Genomic DNA, 20,929 nt, shown 5'->3' on the forward strand with positions numbered 1-20,929 from the left:
TCAACGTGATACCCCCCTGTAAACAATCGTTTATCTAGTCATGGTTGGTTTCAGTGGATTCCTCTGGATGTTTGCAACACAGCCAAACGTCATTGTTTTTTTGTGGGGAGTATTGACCGAAGTGAGCTGATTTGAAGACAACGATAAATGACTACCTTACGCACCAATAATTTTAGCGAAGCTTCATTGATTGACTATATTTCTGTCCAATGACCACTGATCTTCTTGAAATCTAGCTGGGTAGATAGCCAATGAGCTGAGGTAAACGCCAGTATGTAATGGTTTTGGGTTGGACCACAATTCCTTGTTTGTAATCGCACACACAGGGAACTCCATTCTCGCCTTGACGATCAGAGGAGTTGCTGTAAGGCTTTTTACGCGCAGCTGTGTTTCGGAAAGTTGTAGTTTCAACGATTTCATTGAAGATATCATGGCGAATAAATCATGTAAAGCGAAGTCAAAGTCTAAAGTGAAAGTGAAAAAGTGAAAGCGAGACAGATTTTTTTGTTTGAGGAATCTTGGAGTGTTATGATTCAAACGAACTGAGGAGCTGTTTCTGCAAGGACAGGACGTACTTCTGGACGGGTAAGTGCTAATGCGTTTTTTGAAATATAAAAAAAAAAATATATATATATATATATATATAAAAAATACAAATATATATATATTTTTTTGCAATGAAATGTGTGGTTTGTTTGTGTGTGTGTTGGTTTGTTTGGGTGTGTGTGTGTGTGTGTGTATATATATATATATATATATATATATATATATATATACACAACAATGGCCGGAGTTGAATGGAACAGCACTTCACCTTTGGGACTGTTCCCCCTGCTCTATACAATACATATCTGTTTATTTTATGTGATGATAAAAGGCTCATACAATAAAACATTTTTTTAAATGTTTTCTTTCACAGTGATAGCGACTCCGACTGGGAGCCCCCGGTGCCAAGCTGCCCGCTCTACCTGTGCCCCCAGTGGTGTTCATATGCCACAGTTCATTCCTGCAGGCATGACTGTGCTTCAGGGCCAAAAGGGCACAGCATGGAGGCGTCGTTGTGTTCTGTGTCGCATGAAATGCACCACTTGTTCAGTTTGCCTCTGCTTTACATCAGAAAGAGACTGCTATGGGACATGGCACAGGCAGCAAAATACTGTGATGAGGACTTCCAAGGGGTGTACTGTTTTTTTTTTTTAATTTTAATATATATTTTTTAAATGTAAACATTTTTTTTTGTGTGTGTGTGTTAGAATTGCTTTTTGATGTGTTGTATATAGTTATTTGCACTGCTGTATATAGTTATAGGTAATTTCACCAATTCGGCCACTTGGGTACATTTGGGCAACTTGTGTGGGACACCTGGGTGACTTCATGCTAAATGTCATGTAGCTCACCCATTCCTGAAGTTATCAGTCTGAAACTTTGCACACCTACAGTTGCCCTCTTGTGTTATCCATACAAATGATCTCCAGCATCCTATCTGACCGTGTGGCTATTCTAGTACATGTGAAAGATGATACTACAACAATAAAAAACAGAAAACGTATGCTCTTTCTTTCTCTTTTCTTCCACCAGATCTACTGTGTTATATTCTCCTACATTCAATTAACATTTCCACAAACTTCAGAATGTTTCCATTCAAATGATACCAAGAATATGCATATCCTTGCCTCTGGGGCTGAGCAACAGGCAGTTAGATTTGGGTAAGGAAGACCCAGAGTTACTTCTGCTGCAGAGGATAAGTTCATTAGAGTTAAACTTCACTTCAGATTGCAGCCCAAATAAATGCTTCACAGAGTTCATGTAACAGACACATCTCACCATCAACTGTTCAGAGGAGACTGTGTGAATCAGGCCTTCATGGTTGAATTACTGCAAAGAAACCACTACTAAAGGACACCAATAAGAAGAGACTTGCTTGGGTGAAGAAGCATGAGCAATGTCCTTTAGACTGGTGGGAATCTGCCCTTTGGTCTGATGAGTCCAAATTTGAGAGTTTTGGTTCCAACCACCGGGTCTTTGTGAGATGCAGAGTAGGTGAACGGATTATCTCTGTATGTGTGGTTTCCACCGTGAAGCATGGAGGTGGTGGTGTGGAGTTCTTTGCTGGTGATACTGTCAGTGATTTATTTAGAATTCAAGGCACACTTAACCAGCATGTCTACCACAGCATTCTGCAGTAATACACCATCCCATCTGGTTTGCGCTTAGTGGGACTATCATTTGTTTTTCAACAGGACAATTACTCAAAACACAGCTCCAGGCTGTGTAAGGGCTATTCGATCAAGAAGGAGAGTGATGGATTGCTGCATCAGATGACCTAGCCTCCAATCACCTGACCTTAACCCAATTGAGAAGTTTTAGGATGAGTTTGACCACAGTGAAGAAAAAGCAGCCAAGACATGCTCAGCATATGTGGGAACTCCTTCCAGACTGTTGGATAAGTATTCCTCATGAAGCTGGTTGAGAGAATGCCAAGAGTGTTCAAAACTATCATCAAGGCAAAGGGTGGCTACTTTGAAGAATCTCTAATATACAGTGCCTTGCGAAAGTATTCGGCCCCCTTGAACTTTGCGACCTTTTGCCACATTTCAGGCTTCAAACATAAAGATATAAAACTGTATTTTTTTGTGAAGAATCAACAACAAGTGGGACATAATCATGAAGTGGAATGACATTTATTGGATATTTCAAACTTTTTTAACAAATCAAAAACTGAAAGATTGGGCGTGCAAAATTATTCATCCCCCTTAAGTTAATACTTTGTAGCGCCACCTTTTGCTGCGATTACTGCTGTAAGTCGCTTGGGGTATGTCTCTATCAGTTTTGCACATCGAGAGACTGACATTTTTTCCCATTCCTCCTTGCAAAACAGCTCGAGCTCAGTGAGGTTGGATGGAGAGCATTTGTGAACAGCAGTTTTCAGTTCTTTCCACAGATTCTCGATTGGATTCAGGTCTGGACTTTGACTTGGCCATTCTAACACCTGGATATGTTTATTTTTTAACCATTCCATTGTAGATTTTGCTTTATGTTTTGGATCATTGTCTTGTTGGAAGACACATCTCCGTCCCAGTCTCAGGTCTTTTGCAGACTCCATCAGGTTTTCTTCCAGAATGGTCCTGTATTTGGCTCCATCCATCTTCCCATCAATTTTAACCATCTTCCCTGTCCCTGCTGAAGAAAAGCAGGCCCAAACCATGATGCTGCCACCACCATGTTTGACAGTGGGGATGGTGTGTGCAGGGTGATGGGCTGTGTTGCTTTTACGCCAAACATAACGTTTTGCATTGTTGCCAAAAAGTAAAATTTTAGTTTCATCTGACCAGAGCACCTTCTTCCACATGTTTGGTGTGTCTCCCAGGTGGCTTGTGGCAAACTTTAAACAACACTTTTTATGGATATCTTTAAAAAATGGCTTTCTTCTTGCCACTCTTCCATAAAGGCCAGATTTGTGCAATATACGACTGATTGTTGTCCTATGGACAGAGTCTCCCACCTCATCTGTAGATCTCTGCAGTTCATCCAGAGTGATCATGGGCCTCTTGGCTGCATCTCTGATCAGTCTTCTCCTTGTATGAGCTGAAAGTTTAGAGGGACGGCCAGGTCTTGGTAGATTTGCAGTGGTCTGATACTCCTTCCATTTCAATATTATCGCTTGCACAGTGCTCCTTGGGATGTTTAAAGCTTGGGAAATCTTTTTGTATCCAAATCCGGCTTTAAACTTCTTCACAACAGTATCTCGGACCTGCCTGGTGTGTTCCTTGTTCTTCATGATGCTCTCTGCGCATCTAACGGACCTCTGAGACTATCACAGTGCAGGTGCATTTATACAGAGACTTGATTACACACAGGTGGATTGTATTTATCATCATTAGTCATTTAGGTCAACATTGGATCATTCAGAGATCCTCACTGAACTTCTGGAGAGAGTTTGCTGCACTGAAAGTAAAGGGGCTGAATAATTTTGCACGCCCAATTTTTCAGTTTTTGATTTGTTAAAAAAGTTTGAAATATCCAATAAATGTTGTTCCACTTCATGATTGTGTCCCACTTGTTGTTGATTCTTTATATCTTATAGTTTTATATCTTTATGTTTGAAGCCTGAAATGTGGCAAAAGGTCGCAAAGTTCAAGGGGGCCGAATACTTTCGCAAGGCACTGTATTTTGATTTGGTTAACACGATTTTTAGTTACTACATGATTCCATGTGTGTTATTCCATAGTTTTGATGTCAGAACAATGTAGAAAATAGTCCAAATAAAGAAAAACCCTTGAAGGTATAGGTGTGTCCAAACCTTTGACTGGTACTGTGTGGAAGGCCAGCATCCGGGAGTCGCCTCTTCACTGTTGACGTTGAGACTGTTGTTTTGTGGGTACTATTTAATGAAGCTGCCAGTTGAGGACTTGTGAGGCATCTGTTTCTCAAACTAGACACTCTAATGTACTTGTCCTCTGGCTCAGTTGTGCACCGGGGCCTCCCACTCCTCTTTATATTCTGGTTAAAGCCAGTTTGCGCTGTTCTCTGAAGGAAGTAGTACACAGGCAATTTCCCGCATGGAATAGAATCTATTTCTCAGAACAAGAATAGACTGACGAGTTTCAGCAGAAAGTTATTTGTTTCTGGCCATTTTGAACCTGTAATAGAACCCACAAATTCTGATGCTCCAGATACTCAACTTGTCTAAAGGCCAGTTTTATTGCTTATTTAATCAGAACAACAGTTTTGTGCTGTGCTAACATAATTGCAAAAGGGTTTTCTAATGATCAATTAACCTTTTAAAATTATAAACTTGAATTAGCTAACACAACGTGCCATTGGAACACAGGAGTAATGGTTACTGATAATGGGCCTCTGAACCCCTATGTAGCTATTCCATTAAAAATCAGCTGTTTCCAGCTACAATAGTCATTTACAACATTAACAATGTCTACACCGTATTTCTGATCAATTTTATTTTAAATGAACAAAAAAAATGTGTGTGTGTGTGTGTACATACAGTTGAAGTTTGGAAGTTTACATACACCTCAGCCAAATACTTTTAAACTCATTTTTCACAATTCCTGACATTTAATCCTAGTAAAAATTCCCAGTCTTAGATCAGTTAGGATGTCAGAATAATAGAGATGTATTTATTTAAGCTTTTATTTCTTTCATCACATTCCCAGTGTGTCAGTAGTTTACATATACTAATTAAGTGTTTGGTAGCATTGCCTTTCAATTGTTTTGGGTAGCCTTCCACAGGCTTCCCACAATAAGCTTCTAAACCCATGACATCATTTTCTGGAATTTTCCAAGCTGTTTAAAGGCACAGTCAACTTAGTGTATGTAAACATCTGACCCACTGGAATTGTGATACAGTGAAATAATCTGTCGAATTCGCGTTTATCATCGAAGGACTGAGCATTACTCCGAGGCCTGTACTCTGGAGCGGGATCGAGGTGGCGGGTCCGTCATGGTCTGGGGGCGGTGGCGGTGTGTCACAGCATCTTTGGACTGAGCTTGTTGTCATTGCAGGCAATCTCAACACTGTGCTTTACAGGGAAGACATCCTCCTCCCTCATGTGGTACCCTTCCTGCAGGCTCATCCTGACATGACCCTCCAGCATGACAATGTCACCAAATCAAAGTTTATTTGTCACGTGTGCCGAATACAACCTTACAGTGAAATGCTTACTTACAGGCTCTAACCAATAGTGCAAAAAAGTATTTAGTCAGCCACCAATTGTGCAAGTTCTCCCACTTAAAAAGATGAGAGAGGCCTGTAATTTTCATCATAGGTACACTTCAACTATGACAGACAAAATGAGGGGGGAAAATCCAGAAAATCACATTGTAGGATTTTTAATGAATTTATTTGCAAATTATGGTGGAAAATAAGTATTTGGTCAATAACAAAAGTAAATAACACCATAATTTGCAATAAATTCATAAAAAATGTGGGTGTTGACACGCCCTTGGTGGGTGTTTAGGTTCTTGAGAGCACTTTGTTGCTGCTTGTCTTCATCTTTATCAGGAGAAACTGTTTCAAACTGCCAATTCATGCTCTTCAACAGCAGATAGGTTCATCCTGGATCACTTTGTCAGTTTTCCTGTATCATTTTACAAGATCTACCTACCTGCTTTGTATAGACCAATACTGATCAATCCTTGGCACTCTCCAGTCTGATAATGCAGAGAGAAAGACAAGTTAGTGTCGTTTACAGCTGCTGATATGCAGACTTACCGCCAGTTATAGCTACCACCCAACTACTTTTTGATCACATTAAAACAGTAATGAATACACACACAGTGTGGTAATCACTGTGCTGAACTCCTCCACTTCTCAGTAGTGTAGTGCTGCTGAATCCCTCATCGACCCATAGCTCCCAAGGCTCGCCATTAGCTTTGAGGCATGGATAGGTTTAAACAATGTAATTACTGTATTTCACCTTGCCTGGGTTTTGCCATATTGCTGCTAACACCTATCCATTTCTTTCAGATCTACAACAGCGCCAAAAGGGTGGATACTATAGTCAAATTAGGGAGTTCTCCTTTCAAATTGGTAGTGGTGCGTATACAGGGACCAGAGAGCGCTTTAGGAGTGACTGGAACTCAAGTCAGCTGGAAAAAGGGAGGGATAGGGTCATTCAATGCTAATTTATTTAAAGAGAGTTCTGAAGGAGATATCAGCTTCACTAAGTCTTTGAGTGAAACAGCATCACCCAACTCCAGTATCAGTTTGTTACAGAAGGTAAACAGTATGCTGCTGCATGTACAGTAGTACATTTTTTGCATAATTGCCAGTTAACTGTAGCTATAATATTCACCCAGATAATACACTGAATGGCAATGTTTTATTTGTGTGGTATAGATTTGTATCATTGTTTAGTGTCCAGTTAGCCCAAGAATGTACTGTTAAGGAGTGTAGGCGAGCCTACTCCTTTAACGTCCAAGGACCTTATAGGTTATGTTCAGAGGGAAACTGGCTCTGGCACACAAAACAACCAAATACTCTATCTAATTGTGAATCGTATTGTAGAAACATAAAGTGACTTTCATATCACATCAAAATAATTTCACAAATGCAAAACAAACACTTTCTATACTCTGGTTTAACCCGTTTTAACAGTTGCAGCCGACAGTGTTTTTCAGTTGCAAAAATGTTCTGGTGTCGTTCTTCGCCTACATTTGACATTTTAGTAATTTAGTAGACGCTCTTATCCTGAGCGACTTACAGACATGTGTTCGAAGGCGCTATCTAGCTAATTAGAACAGGTGGTCATCGTAACATGGAAATATGGCAGTGTAATTTTAAACTGTGTGTTTTGAGTAATTTAACCTTTTTGTTTTTTGAAAATGATCTCATTGATATGAAAGTTAAAAGCTGCAATATGCAGAAATCCCGCCCCCATTTCCTGGTTGCTAAAATTCTAATAGTTTGCCTAATTTCATTTTATGTGACAAAACAAGCAATGTATAGTTTAGAGCAGGGTTTCCCAAACTTGGTTCTGGGCCCCCCAACTCATCATCAAGCTTTGATTATTTAAATCAACTGCGTAGTGCTAGGGCAAAAAACTAAACGTGCATCCAGGGGGGCCCAAGAACCGAGTTTGGGAGAGAATCAATGTGCCATCGAAACCGCTGTGAAATATCTTTTCAATTACCAAAAATATTGTATTTTCAGCTGTTTGAAGCTGATGTACAAAACAGAATGTTAAAGATGCAAAAACAAAACTTAAGAATGGGAAGCACTTTTGAATCTGTAAAAGTTCACTTCCCTTTGCACGTCACCTGTAAGAAGTCTGATTAGGCATTCTTCAAAATATCTCATAACAGAATGTAATTTTGTGTTTCCAAGATTAACTCTGGTTAACAACCTGGTAACTTGACCATTATGTTTTAAGATGGCATTGGAAGAAAGGAAAGCTGGATAGCTACTCCAGAAGTGTTTCAAAAGTAGGATTCAGATATAGGCCTAATATGTAACTGCCGAAATAAAGGAAACACCAACTTGTCTTAATAGGGTGTTGGGTCACCACGAGCCAGAACAGCTTCAATGCACCTTGGCATAGATTCTACAATTGTCTGTAACTTTATTGGAGTGATGTGACACCATTCTTCCACAATATTTACCATAATTTGGTGTTTTGTTGATGGTGGTGGAAAAGCTGTCTGATGCACCGCTCCAGATTCTCGCAAAAGCGTTCAATTGGGTTGAGATCTGGTGACCGAAACGGCCATGGCATATGGTTTACATAATTTTCATTCTCATAAAACCATTCAGTGACTACTCGCTGCCTGTGGATGGGGGCATTGTCAATCTATCAGGGGATAGCCATGGTAGCCAAAATAATGGCCTGCCCAGTATTTTTATACATGAGCCTAAGCATAATTAGGGCCTTATGAAATCTATTCAATTTTTTCCCAATTCTGTTCTTTCCGTTGACATTTTTCTGAATTTTGTGTTATGATTTATGCTAATTTTATCATCAGAAAGAGTGTCTAATAATGTGAATGAATAAAACGTAAACAATGTAATAAGATAACAGTACATTTGTAATGATGCAACACATTGCACTTTTTTAATCAAGGCTAGCGCTCCAATTCAGAGTTTTACTGAGTGTTTCATTGTAAATGGGAAAAAAGTAATGCAAGAATCTAGGCGACAATGCAGCAACCTTCTCCTCATGTTTCCAGCTGGCTGAGGATGTTTGTGACTGCCCGGGTTGATGACTTTTCTGCCAACAAAAACTCTGTACAGATGAACATGCTCTGCAAGGTACTTCACTGTTTCAAACCAGCTATTCTCACTGCTTCAGGAGGAGCCTTGACCTGCTCAAACTCCTTCATAATAAGGAATCTCACCTATATTATCTTTCTGGCAGGCTTCTCGAAGAAGACAGATCTCATCCATGTCACAAGTGATACAACTTCAGAGAAATATTTGTAGTGGTGCCAGGTCTCACCCACCAGATTGATTACATGGCAGAGATAGGTTACATGGACACTGTTGGGCATCACTCCTTTCAGAACCTCCTTTTATGCCTTCAGGCAGTAGGAGGCACTATCTGTAACCACTGCCCAGGCATCATTCAGGTTCAGATCGTTGCTGTAGAGGGAGGCTAGTACAGCTTGGGAAAACGTTGAAAAGTTGCGTCTGTCCATGAAAACGATATCCACCAGAAAGTACTGGTTTAACACGTGCAATGAAAAATAAGGAACAACTTTAATTGTTTTAACCTAAAATAATATTGTGACAAAATAAGTGTTATTTAAATTTCAAGTATAAACACAATATAGATGATGTGATAGTTAGCTAGATGGAGGCAGACAGCTGCTGACATTATGCATCGCTATATTTCACCATGATAACTTGTTTAGAATATCACAATTTGCATCTGGACAATTCACATTGCAGAATGTAAATGTAGGCTATTGCAACAGTATATTAATAGGCTGTTAAATTAACTCACCAATAACAATGTTTAGAGCGCTGCAATCCCTTGGATCTGTTGTGTCATCAATGACCACCGCAAACTTCTTCCCACGGATCTTCTGTAGAACGGCAGTCATATGTTGATTGAACACACGGGGCAGGTAAGTTTGACGGAGGCTCCTCTCATTTTCGGGTAACGCCCTTCCCTGATTGCAATGCTTCACTAGAAACTGTTGTAGCTTTCTTAGCTTTTCTAAGGGGATGTCAGACTCGGCGCACACAGCCACAAAGTCCTGAATAAATGATCGTATTGAATCTGCTGATGCGCTTGCAATAGTAATTGTCGTTTGAAGATGTATGATCTGGCTAACACAGTGCTTTTCCATGTTCTTCACATGGGCTTTAGACTTTAAGTGGTTGTCACACGTAATTTTACGTGTCCAATCAATAGTATGTTGATAGAATTTGCAAAACAGCTTATTGCCTGACTCATAATAATAACTGGGTATTGCTCTGCATTTAGGGGTTAGGGTCGAATGATTCGTTTTTTAAAAACTAATTGGCGCCTCTTCGACATGTTTCTCAAAGTGACAGCCAAGTTGTGAGGTGACGTAAGGGTTCCACCCACGACCCACCCCAATTGAAAACAGAACAAATCTCTGAATGTCCTTGAGTGGCCCAGCCAGAGCCTGGACTTGAACCCGATCAAACATCTCTGGAGAGACCTGAAATAGCTGTGATGCTCCCCATCCAACCTGACAGAGCTTGAGAGGATCTGCAGAGAAGAATGGGAGAAACTCCCATAGCGTCATACCCAAGACTCGAGGCTGTAATCGCTGCCAAATGTGCTTCAACAAAGTACTTAGTAAACGGTCTGAATACTTATGTAAATGTTTTATTTCAGTTGTTTTTTTTATACATTTGCAAAATGTAAAAAAAATCTGTTTTTGCTTTGTCATTATGGGGTATTGTGTGTAGATTGAGGGAAAATAACCATTTAATCAATTTTAGAATAAGACTGCAACGTAATAAAATGTGGAAAAAGTCAAAGGGTCTGAATACTTTCCAAATGCGCTCTATACCTGTTGATAGATGACAACCTGTCGTAGCCATTTATCAACATATCTCTCTGAGATTTTTTTCCGGTAGATGGCCAATACGGAAAAGGAAACAACACTTTTTTGACTAAATAATTTAAACAAATCACTACCTCAAATCTGTTTCTAAGTAGTGACAGGGGTTGGCTTTCATTAGAATGATAGTTTAACCCTCAAATCAATGTGAACCCAAAGAGGAGCACCCACATTTTTCTTTTTGCCATGTGGTTTGAAAAGGACAGCTGCGTTCTAAGTCCCACTACGGACTGCCACGTATGACAAACACGGGTACTAAATCAAAGATATTGATCTGTTTTAAGCAAATGATTTCATGAGATTGTGAACTATACACTTTAATACTAACATCAAGAATCTGAGGTAAAAAGGATGTGTATTTCCTGTAATTCTTGTGTGGTGAAAATGTTAGTCTGTGTAATATAGTAACACGTTCTGTCCAGCATAGGGAACTTTGCGTAAACTAACTTACTTACTTTGGTTATGTAGTGTATTTCATTATGTGGACACCTGCTTGTCGAACATCTCATTCCAATATCATGGGCATTAATATGGAGTTGGTCCCCCCCTTTGCTGCTATAACAGCCTCCACTCTTCTGGGAAGGCTTTCTACTAGATGTTGAAACATTGCTGTGAAGTCTTGCTTCCATTCAGCCACAAGAGCATTAGTGAGTTTTGGCACTGATGTTGGGTGATTAGGCCTGGCTCGCAGTCGGCGTTCCAATTCTTCTCAAAGGTGTTCAATAGGGTTTGGGTCAGGGCTCTGTGCAGGCCAGTCAAGTTCTTCCACACATTTCAACAAAACATTTCTGTATGGACCTTGCTTTGTGCACGGGGACATTGTCATGCTGAAACAGGAAAGGGCCTTCCCAAACTGTTGCCACAAAGTTGGAAGCACAACTTTGTGTAAAATGTAATTGAATGCTGTTGCGTTAAGATTTGCCTTCACTGGAACTAAAGGCCGAGCCCAAACCATGAAAACATCCTCAGACTATTATTCCTCCTCCACCAAACTCTACAGTTTGTAAGGACCGACGCTGGAGAAGAGAAGCAGGTACGGGGAGTTGAACATTTTAATATGGAACAGACATCGAACAGGAACAGCGTCAGAAACAGATAACAACAAAAATGACAAACAAACATTAATAATGAATCAGGGAACAGAGCTTGGGAACAGACCGATATAGGGGAGGTAATGACACAGGTGATTGAGTCCAGGTGAGTCCAATAATAGCTGATGTGCGTGATGGGGGGAAGGCAGGTGTGCGTAATGATGGTGGCAGGAGTGCGTAATGCTGGGGAGCCTGCCGCCTTTGAGTGCAAGGGAGGGGGAGCGGGAGCAGGTGTGACACAGTTGGCACTATGCATTGGGGCAGGTGGCCTTCTCCTGGCATCTGCCAAATTCGTCCGTCGCACTGCCAGATGGTGAAGCGTGATTCATCACTGCAGAGAACGCGTTTCACTGCTCCAGATGCTTGGCTGCTCGGCCATGGAAACCCCTTTCATGAAGCTTCCGACTAACAGTTCTTGTGCTGACATTGCTTCCAGAAGCAGTTTGGAACTTGGTGAGTGTAGCAACCAAGGACAGACGAATTTTACACACTACAAGCTTCAGCACTCTGCGGTCCCATTCTGTGAGATTGTGTGGACTACCACTTTGCAGCTGAGCCGTTGTTGCGCCTGGATGTTCGGGCCATTCTACTGCCAATGTTTGTATATGGAGACTGCATAGCTGTGTGCTTTATTCACCAGTCAGCAACTGGTGTGGCTGAAATAGCCGAATCCACTAATTTGAAGGGGAGTCCACATACTTTTGTATATATAGTGTATTTGGACCAGAATGAGGCTCTCCACTACCTATTGCTGCAGTGATGATTCACCATTTTCATCAGATGTTTTCATTATTCATCTGCAGATAAATGCCTAAAAGCCTACATCTACCAGTAGCCTATGCAAATTAGGGAGCCTAATGAACTCACTGATACGATTCGGTAGACTACGCTGATTGATGAGACGAGTCACTCACTTTAGCGTCACTGTCTGGCAAGCCCCAACATCCGAGGAAAGGAAACCTAGAAAATCCTTTGGTTTACTTGTCCCAATGCAATACCATGGACATATAACCACATAGCCTGTGGCACATAGGCTATGTGAAACATGCTAAACTAAATGAGTGTGCCAGAAAACAATAATTAGGCTAAGTGGATTTCAACTCATCGTTACCACTTACATTACATGGGATGTGCAAATTAACAAGCATCATGTTTTCTCCTTCCTCCGTGTAAAGAAATTTGACGCAGACATACTGCGTTTACCTGTCATCACTCGCAGTGTGAGTGACAGGCGCCTATCCTATCATTAGATTGCTAGAAGATGCGTATCGTTCATTCTAGAAGGAAAGGGCTCGTCGGGCTGGCGAACTTAAGCTTTTAAATTAAAAGTAGTCTAGTTAATATGAAGTCGCTAGCTGAAAATTTGTCTGTAGGAAAACACTGGATGTGATGTTCTCCCACTCAGTCCTATCCTCTGCCTCTGTTGTCTAAGATGGATAGATCCTCCTAATTAAAGATAAGGAACGTTGTGTCCTAGATGTTTTATGGAATGTTTTTTGACAGATTCAGATTTTAATGGTCACCGTGAGACTGGGATATCAATAACTATGTTTTCCCACCTTAAGCCTGATCATGTTAAATTGCCTTCAGCTTATTGAATAATGGGTGGTCCAGTCAGCGCAGAGCAGACATTGACATCTAAGACTGCAGGGCATTTCCATCACAAGGACCCAAAAGTATTTAGTTAGCCACCAATTGTGCAAGTTCTCCCATTTAAAAAGATGAGAGGCCTGTTCATCATAGGTACACTTCAACTATAACAGACAAAATTAGAGAAAGAAAATCCAGAAAATCACATTGTAGGATTTTTTTATGAATTTATTTGCAAATTATGGTGGAAAATAAGTATTTGGTCAATAACAAATGTTTATCTCAATACTTTGTTATATACCCTTTGTTGGCAGTGACAGAGGTCAAACGTTGTCTGTAAGTCTTCACAAGGTTTTCACACACTGTTGCTGGTATTTTGGCCCATTCCTCCATGCAGATCTCCTCTAGAGCAGTGATGTTTTGGGGCTGTTGCTAGGCAACACAGACTTTCAACTCCCTCCAAAGATTTTCTATGGGGTTGAGATCTGGAGACTGGCTAGGCCACTCCAGGACCTTGAAATGCTTCTTACGAAGCCACTCCTTCGTTGCCCGGGCGGTGTTTAGGATCATTGTCATGCTGACCCAGCCACGTTTCATCTTCAATGCCCTTGCTGATGGAAGGTACATGGTCCCATTCATTCTTTCCTTTACACCGATCAGTCGTCCTGGTCTCTTTGCAGAAAAACAGTCCCAAAGCATGATGGTTCCACCCCCATACTTCACAGTAGGTATGGTGTTCTTTGGATGCAACTCAGCATTCTTTGTCCTCCAAACACGACGAGTTGAGTTTTTACCAAAAAGTTATATTTTGGTTTCATCTGACCATATGACATTCTCCCAATCTTCTTCTGGATCATCCAAATGCTCTCTAGCAAACTTCAAACGGGCCTGGACATGTACTGGCTTAAGCAGGGGGACACGTCTGGCACTGCAGGATTTGAGTCCCTGGCGGCATAGTGTGTTACTGATGGTAGGCTTTGTTACTTTGGTCCCAGCTCTCTGCAGGTCATTCACTAGGTCCCCCTGTGTGGTTCTGGGATTTTTGCTCACCGTTCTTGTGATAATTTTGACCCCACAGGGTGAGATCTTGCGTGGAGCCTCAGATCGAGGGAGATTTCAGTGGTCTTATATGTCTTCCATTTCCTAATAATTGCTCCCACAGTTGATTTCTTCAAAACCAAGCTGCTCACCTATTGCAGATTCAGTCTTCCCACCCTGGTGCAGGTCTACAATTTTGTTTCTGGTGTCCTTTGACAGCTCTTTGGTCTTGGCCATAGTGGAGTTGAGTGTGACTGTTTGAGGTTGTGGACAAGTGTCTTTTATACTGATAACAAGTTCAAACAGGTGCCATTAATGCAGGTAATGAGTGGAGGACAGAGGAGCCTCACCTCTTGATTCTAGCCATCCCGGATCTGGGATCGTGAATACAGCCTCAAGCTCATTACCATAACGCAACGTTAACTATTCATGAAAATCACAAATGAAATGAAATTAATATGCTAGCTCTCAAGCTTAGCCTTTTGTTAACAACACTGTCATCTCAGATTTTCAAAATATGCTTCTCAACCATAGCAAAACAAGCATTTGTGTAACAGCTAGCGTAGCTAGCATAGCATTTAGCGTTAGCATCAGCAGGCAACATTTTCACAAAAACAAGAAAAGCATTCAAATAAAATCATTTACCTTTGAAGAACTTCAGATGTTTTCAATGAGGAGACTCTCAGTTAGATAGCAAATGTTCAGTTTTTCCAAAAAGATGATTTGTTTAGGACAAATCGCTCTGTTTTGTTCATCACGTTTAGCTACGAAAAAAACCTGTATCCAGGATTGTAATTATCCCCGCAGCTCATTAGCATAACACAACGTTAACTATTCATGAAAATCGCAAATGAAATGAATATGCTAGCTCTCAAGCTTAGCCTTTTGTTAACAACACTGTCATCTCAGATTTTCAAAATATGCTTCTCAACCATAGCAAAACAAGCATTTGTGTAACAGCTAGCGTAGCTAGCGTAGCATTTAGCGTTAGCATCAGCAGGCAACATTTTCACAAAAAACAGAAAAGCATTCAAATAAATAATTTACCTTTGAAGAACTTCAGATGTTTTCAATGAGGAGACTCTCAGTTAGATAGCAAATGCTCAGTTTTTCCTGAAAGATTATTTGTTTAGGAGAAATCGCTCCGTTTGGTGCGTCACGTTTGGCTACCAAAAAAACCCGAAAATTCAGTCATCAAAATACCGAACTTTTTTCCAAATTAACTCCATAATATCGACTGAAACATGGTCAACGTTGTTTAGAATCAATCCTCAAGGTGTTTTTCACATATCTCTTCATGATATATCGTTCGTGAAAGCCTCCTCTCTCCTCTCAATCACTGGATGACTGCGTGCAGCTTGTAGATTACGCACCAATTTAGACAAAGGACACCGGGCAGACCCCTGGTAAATGTAGTCTCTTATGGCCAATCTTCCAATGATATGCCTACAAATACGTCACAATGCTGCAGACACCTTGGAGAAACGACAGAAAGGGCAGGCTCATTCCTGGTGCATTCACAGCCATATAAGGAGACAATGGAAAACAGAGCCTCAAATTCTGCTCATTTCCTGTTTGAAGTTTCATCTTGGTTTCGCCTGTAGCATGAGTTCTGTGGCACTCACAGATAATATCTTTGCAGTTTTGGAAACGTCAGAGTGTTTTCTTTCGAAAGCTGTCAATTATATGCATAGTCGAGCATCTTTTCGTGACAAAACATTGCACTTAAAACGGGCATGTTTTTTTATCCATAAATTAAAAGAGCGCCCCCTATATCCAAGAAGTTAAAGAAGAAGTTACAGGTCTGTGAGGGCCAGAAATCTTGCTTGTTTGTAGGTGACCAAATACTTATTTTCCACCATAATTTGCAAATAAATTCATTAAAAATCCTACAATGTGATTTTCTGGATTTTCTTTTCTCATTTTGTCTGTCATAGTTGAAGTGTACCTATGATGAAAATTACAGGCCTCTCTCATCTTTTTAAATGGGAGAACTTGCACAATTGGTGGCTGACTAAATACTTTTTTGCCCCACTGTATGTAGGCACCTAGTCTGAAATGACTAAACATCTACCAACCCACTACCATGGGCAATGTGGCCTATGTTATTTGTCTCCCACTTTGGTTCTGAAATCACCATCACCCACTAATTAGCTTGTCATTTTACAGATTGTGTTTGAGCTAGTATTGTGAAACTTTACCCTGTATATCTAAAAATGACCATATACACTGATTGTTTAAAGGAAAACTACCAAAACTATTGCTGATGGTGAACCTGAGCAAGTACTGTACCTGTTCAGCAGGTAGCTCATAGCCAGATGAGTTGTGTCTCGGGTAGCTTACTTTTACTCCAGTAAACACAATTTACAAACAGTTTATAGATGACAGTAACCTAGCAAATTACATAGGCTTTATTAGTTGTTTGACAACCTAATATCGCGCAAGCCACTTTAGCATTTGGTATGCTGAAGGTGCCGCGCAGAAGATCAGGAACAAGCCGCCTATCTCGCGTTAGTCAGTGTGCGATGCTGGACACTGCGCAGTTTGACTAAGCTACTGATATTACCTAGGGTTGTTCAGCATGCAAAATTACTTGTAGATCAATTACTGTCAATACGGTTACATGCTTAGTTCAACACTGAAGGAGATAACGCATCAGTTGTCACAAAATACTAGGTATTTTCGGGAAGGTAGATAGAAATTAATTTGAGGAAAAAATAAATGAATCTGCAATTCATAGCGTTTTAATCGATTTTCTGACCAATGCGGGTTTGGGGTCCTTGGACCGATGCAGGCCTATCTTAAACATTTGAATCGGGGACCGATGCGTACTACTCTGCTGTTTTGTATTGTTCTGCACTGCACTGTACTCTACTGTGCTGCGCTGTGATGTCCAAACTTGTGAAACATAAGGAGATTGACATTCATATACACAATACAGAATTACATCATGGGTCCCTGATCTGTACTGATCAGGGACCCATGATGTATTTCTGTTACCGTAATTCTGTTACCGGGTGTAAATCCACTTCACTTACTGTAGTTGAATAACCAAAATAGATTATTTTCAAACTCAAGGTGCCATATCATAGCTGACACCCCATTCTCTCTGCAATATGCACCTTTGAATCTTAATTCGGAGCAGATATTTAAGACTTTTTGGGAAACATGGTCTCATAAAAAGCTGAGGGAGATTTTACCGTAATTCCATTACCAAAGTTTGTATCTCCACAGTTATAAGTAGCCATTGTGTATAGAGTAGCGTAATTCCGTTACCGTGGAATTGCCCTGCATCATCACCGTAAGTTATGCCTGGGGGGCTTCCTGAGTCTCTATTCTTACTGTACTGTCTGTGTAACTGAAAAGCCCATCTATGGAAAGGCTGAGTGTTCTCAGGGGAGACAGACAGAGCTTTACCCACTCTGTTTTTAGATAGCACAGCCTCAGCACAAATTACAGCTTAGCTCTTCCCCACATGACGGCTCACAACTAAGATTGAAGTCAGACTGTCAAAAGCCCAGAATAATGCAAGCTGCCTTCGCACAGTAGGACTTCTCTCGCAAGCAACCCTACTCTCTTGATCCTGTTTCGCCTTCATATGGATTGCGCTCCAACTTGTTCAATTACCGCTCTACTTGTTTTAGGGTTATTCCTTGTGTTTTGCTGATCGGCTCAAAGCATGAAGCACAAACACTTGAAGAGGCAGTCTCTCATGCTGTTGTAGCCTCTTTCAGCTAGAGAAAGTCTGTCTCTGTGTCTCTAGAATAAACTGTGGTGGTAGAAAGTGAATGCATTCTACAGAATGCATGCTGTGGTCTTTTATTTTTGCTCTGTGCTGTGGCATGTGGGGTTGTGCGCACGGCACACCGAGTGAACAAGTACCTGTGTGTGTTTGCGTGCATTCCTGCATACATGCATGTATGTGTTTACGAGTCAATGTGTGGTTTTATAACTTTGTTCTTTTTTTCTTTAGGTCACTTCTCTATTTGGCTGCTGTGAGGGAGGCCAGTGCTGTTACTGGTGAGCATTGAGACTTCTCCACCCCAGAAAGACAGACGGACGGAGTTCCCCTGTTCTCCTTTTCATGGATGCCAGGCTGGCCCTGCTGCAGCTTGGGACTCTCCTGGTCCTCCTGTCCGCAGCACTGGAGTTGACTGCTAAGCTGACTGCTGGAGAGGAGGTCTACACTAACACCTGGGCGGTCCACATAGAGGGGGGACCGCAGGAGGCTGACCGAATTGCCAGGAAACACGGCTTCATCAACCATGGCAATGTGAGTAGCACAGCAGTGCACCCTGTGGAACCCCTCTAGTCAGTCAGAGTGTATGATCTCTCTATGCCCTGCATCTGTGGTCAGTTGAAACTCTGTTCTATTTCAGTGACAGCCTGCTCAACAGGCTTTAATGTGCAACAAGATATACAGACAGGACAGCCTATAAGCCCTCGTGAGAGTCAGAGTGTATGTCATGACTCTTCCATCCCTTGCTGAGTTCATCTGTCAGCTAAAGCCTGCACTCCTCCTATGGGTTCTATACAGAACAAAAATATGAACGCAAATGTCAAGTGTTGGTCCCATATTAAGCTGAAATAAAAGCTGAATGTCAAGTGTTGGTCCCATATTAAGCTGAAATAAAAGATCCCCAAAATGTTCCATATGCACCAAAGGTTTATTCGTTTACATCTCTGTTTGTGAGCATTTTTCCTTTGCCAAGATAATCCATCTACCTGGCAGATGTGGCATATCAATAAGCTGATTAAACAGCATCATCATTACACAGGTACACCTTGTGCTGGGGACAATAAAAGGCCACTCTAATATGTGTACTTTTGTCAACCGGCCTCACAACCACAGAGCATGTGTAACCACACTAACCCAGGACCCCCACATCCGGCTTTTTCACCTGCGGGATTGTCTGAAACCAGCCACCTGGACAGCTCATGAAACTGAGGAGTATTTCTGTCTGTAATAAAGCCCTTTTGTGGGGAAAAACTCAGTCACATGGGTGAACTCCTGCCCAGTCATGTGAAATCCATAGATTAGGGCATAATGCATTTATTTAAATGGACTAATTTCCTTATATGAACTGTAACTCAGTAAAATCTGAAATTGTTGCATGATGCATTTATATTTTTGTTCAGTATAGTTAATTTGGGCATACCATACCGTGTGTGTGTCAGGGTTTCTGTTAGGAAAAAGTGGCCCCGGACATTTAACCAGCAGCATTTTAGGACCCATATGCATTGGGTGCGTAACCTGATCAGGGCGTCCACCCACGGTGCTCAGAATGACAGAAATGACATTTTAGATTATGGTAATTCATATTAACAGAACATGCAAGTAGAGGATGCAACGATGCACAGTCCTTACCCAATTCTGATTTTGTAGATGTTAGAATAACTGTCCACATTTACTTTTCCTCAGCCAACAAGACAAGTAACAAAAAGCAAAATCACTATCCTATGTCAATATACTATCCCCCACGTTAGAAAAGTTTACCTATTCTATTGGTCAGCTTGTCGAGAAGTAGCCTATTCCAAACAGATTCTGGGTCAGTTGTGGGAAGACAGATCCCAAATTCATACAACCAGTAGACCTAGGCCACATTTTTTTTTTTAACGTTAAAAAGCAATGAGTCTGATGCAACAGATCAGAATGTTTAGCTTAAAATGTTGATAATCTATTATTTCTCCACATTATAAGTGCAGCAATGCCCACAAGGCATTAGGCTACACCCAAATGTTCATTCCATAATGCAATTACTGGGAAAACACTTTTGTCAAAAGGGCACTGCACATGCTAGCGGTTTCATGTGACAGATTAAATATCCTTTAGAAATAGAGGAGATGTAATAGGCTACTTTGAAGCGAGGCAGGCCTAAGACATGCCTCATATGTATTAAAATGTTCAGGTTTCATACAATGAAGTATATGTTTTCAAAATGCAAAGCCTACTGCCTCTAGCTCATTACAAAGTAGTGTGTGACGTCCTGATGAAGCCTGCCTTCCGTTGCTGTTTGAGATGCTGCAGCAGTAGCTCTCGTGCTGTCTGACAGATTTTCCGCTCAAAGGCTTTGTATCTGTATGCTGTAAGCATGTGATAAATGAATATAGTGTAGCCTACACATGCGACAATTTCATTCAAATAAATTATGCAAATTAACTTATAGACCAATAAGCATGGCCAGTCGAATGTATTTCCATCGACTTTTACATTCACGAATCGGCTAAAAAGCATTATTTCGCAATGGGATTGTTTCTTCTCCCGGACAATTGGCCAGTTTTATTTATTGGCATTTCAAAACAAATGTATAGTCCAAAAGCCGGCTATTACCGGCTAACGGAATCCTTGGTCCAGTCACTCCACAGGAGACTTCACTGTCTGCATCGAATACATGTGTAGGAGGCTCTGAACTACAGTACCAACCCTCCCTCCACCCTATCCCCCACAAAAAGAGGATTTTCAGAGCGGTTTTCAAATTGAATTTAGGCTTAACTTCTGCTTTCTTTATGTTGCTGTCCATGCAGCTTCTGTCTTGAGCTCCATCACAGATGTTTTTTCTCCTGTTATAGTAGTAGATCCTACGGCGGTCATAAAGTAGTAGGATGAGATGTGATATTTTTAATTTGTGAGATGCCTCTCGTTGTCACACTCATCA

General features: G+C 41.0%; 1 protein-coding gene across 2 annotated transcripts in view; it reads left to right on the forward strand.

Moving 5' to 3' along the window:
- LOC109889492 (furin) overlaps window positions 1–20,929 on the forward strand; it is a 185,181-nt gene that overhangs the window by 8,799 nt on the left and 155,453 nt on the right. For both annotated transcript variants that reach the window (XM_020480942.2, XM_031822921.1), the window contains exon 2: window positions 18,247–18,546. In XM_020480942.2, the coding sequence (XP_020336531.2) occupies window positions 18,358–18,546 (189 nt within the window). In that variant the 5' untranslated portion in view covers window positions 18,247–18,357. The remainder of the gene's footprint in view (window positions 1–18,246; window positions 18,547–20,929) is intronic.

This window comes from Oncorhynchus kisutch, linkage group LG4, assembly GCF_002021735.2.
Source record: "Oncorhynchus kisutch isolate 150728-3 linkage group LG4, Okis_V2, whole genome shotgun sequence".
Taxonomy (NCBI): domain Eukaryota; kingdom Metazoa; phylum Chordata; class Actinopteri; order Salmoniformes; family Salmonidae; genus Oncorhynchus; species Oncorhynchus kisutch.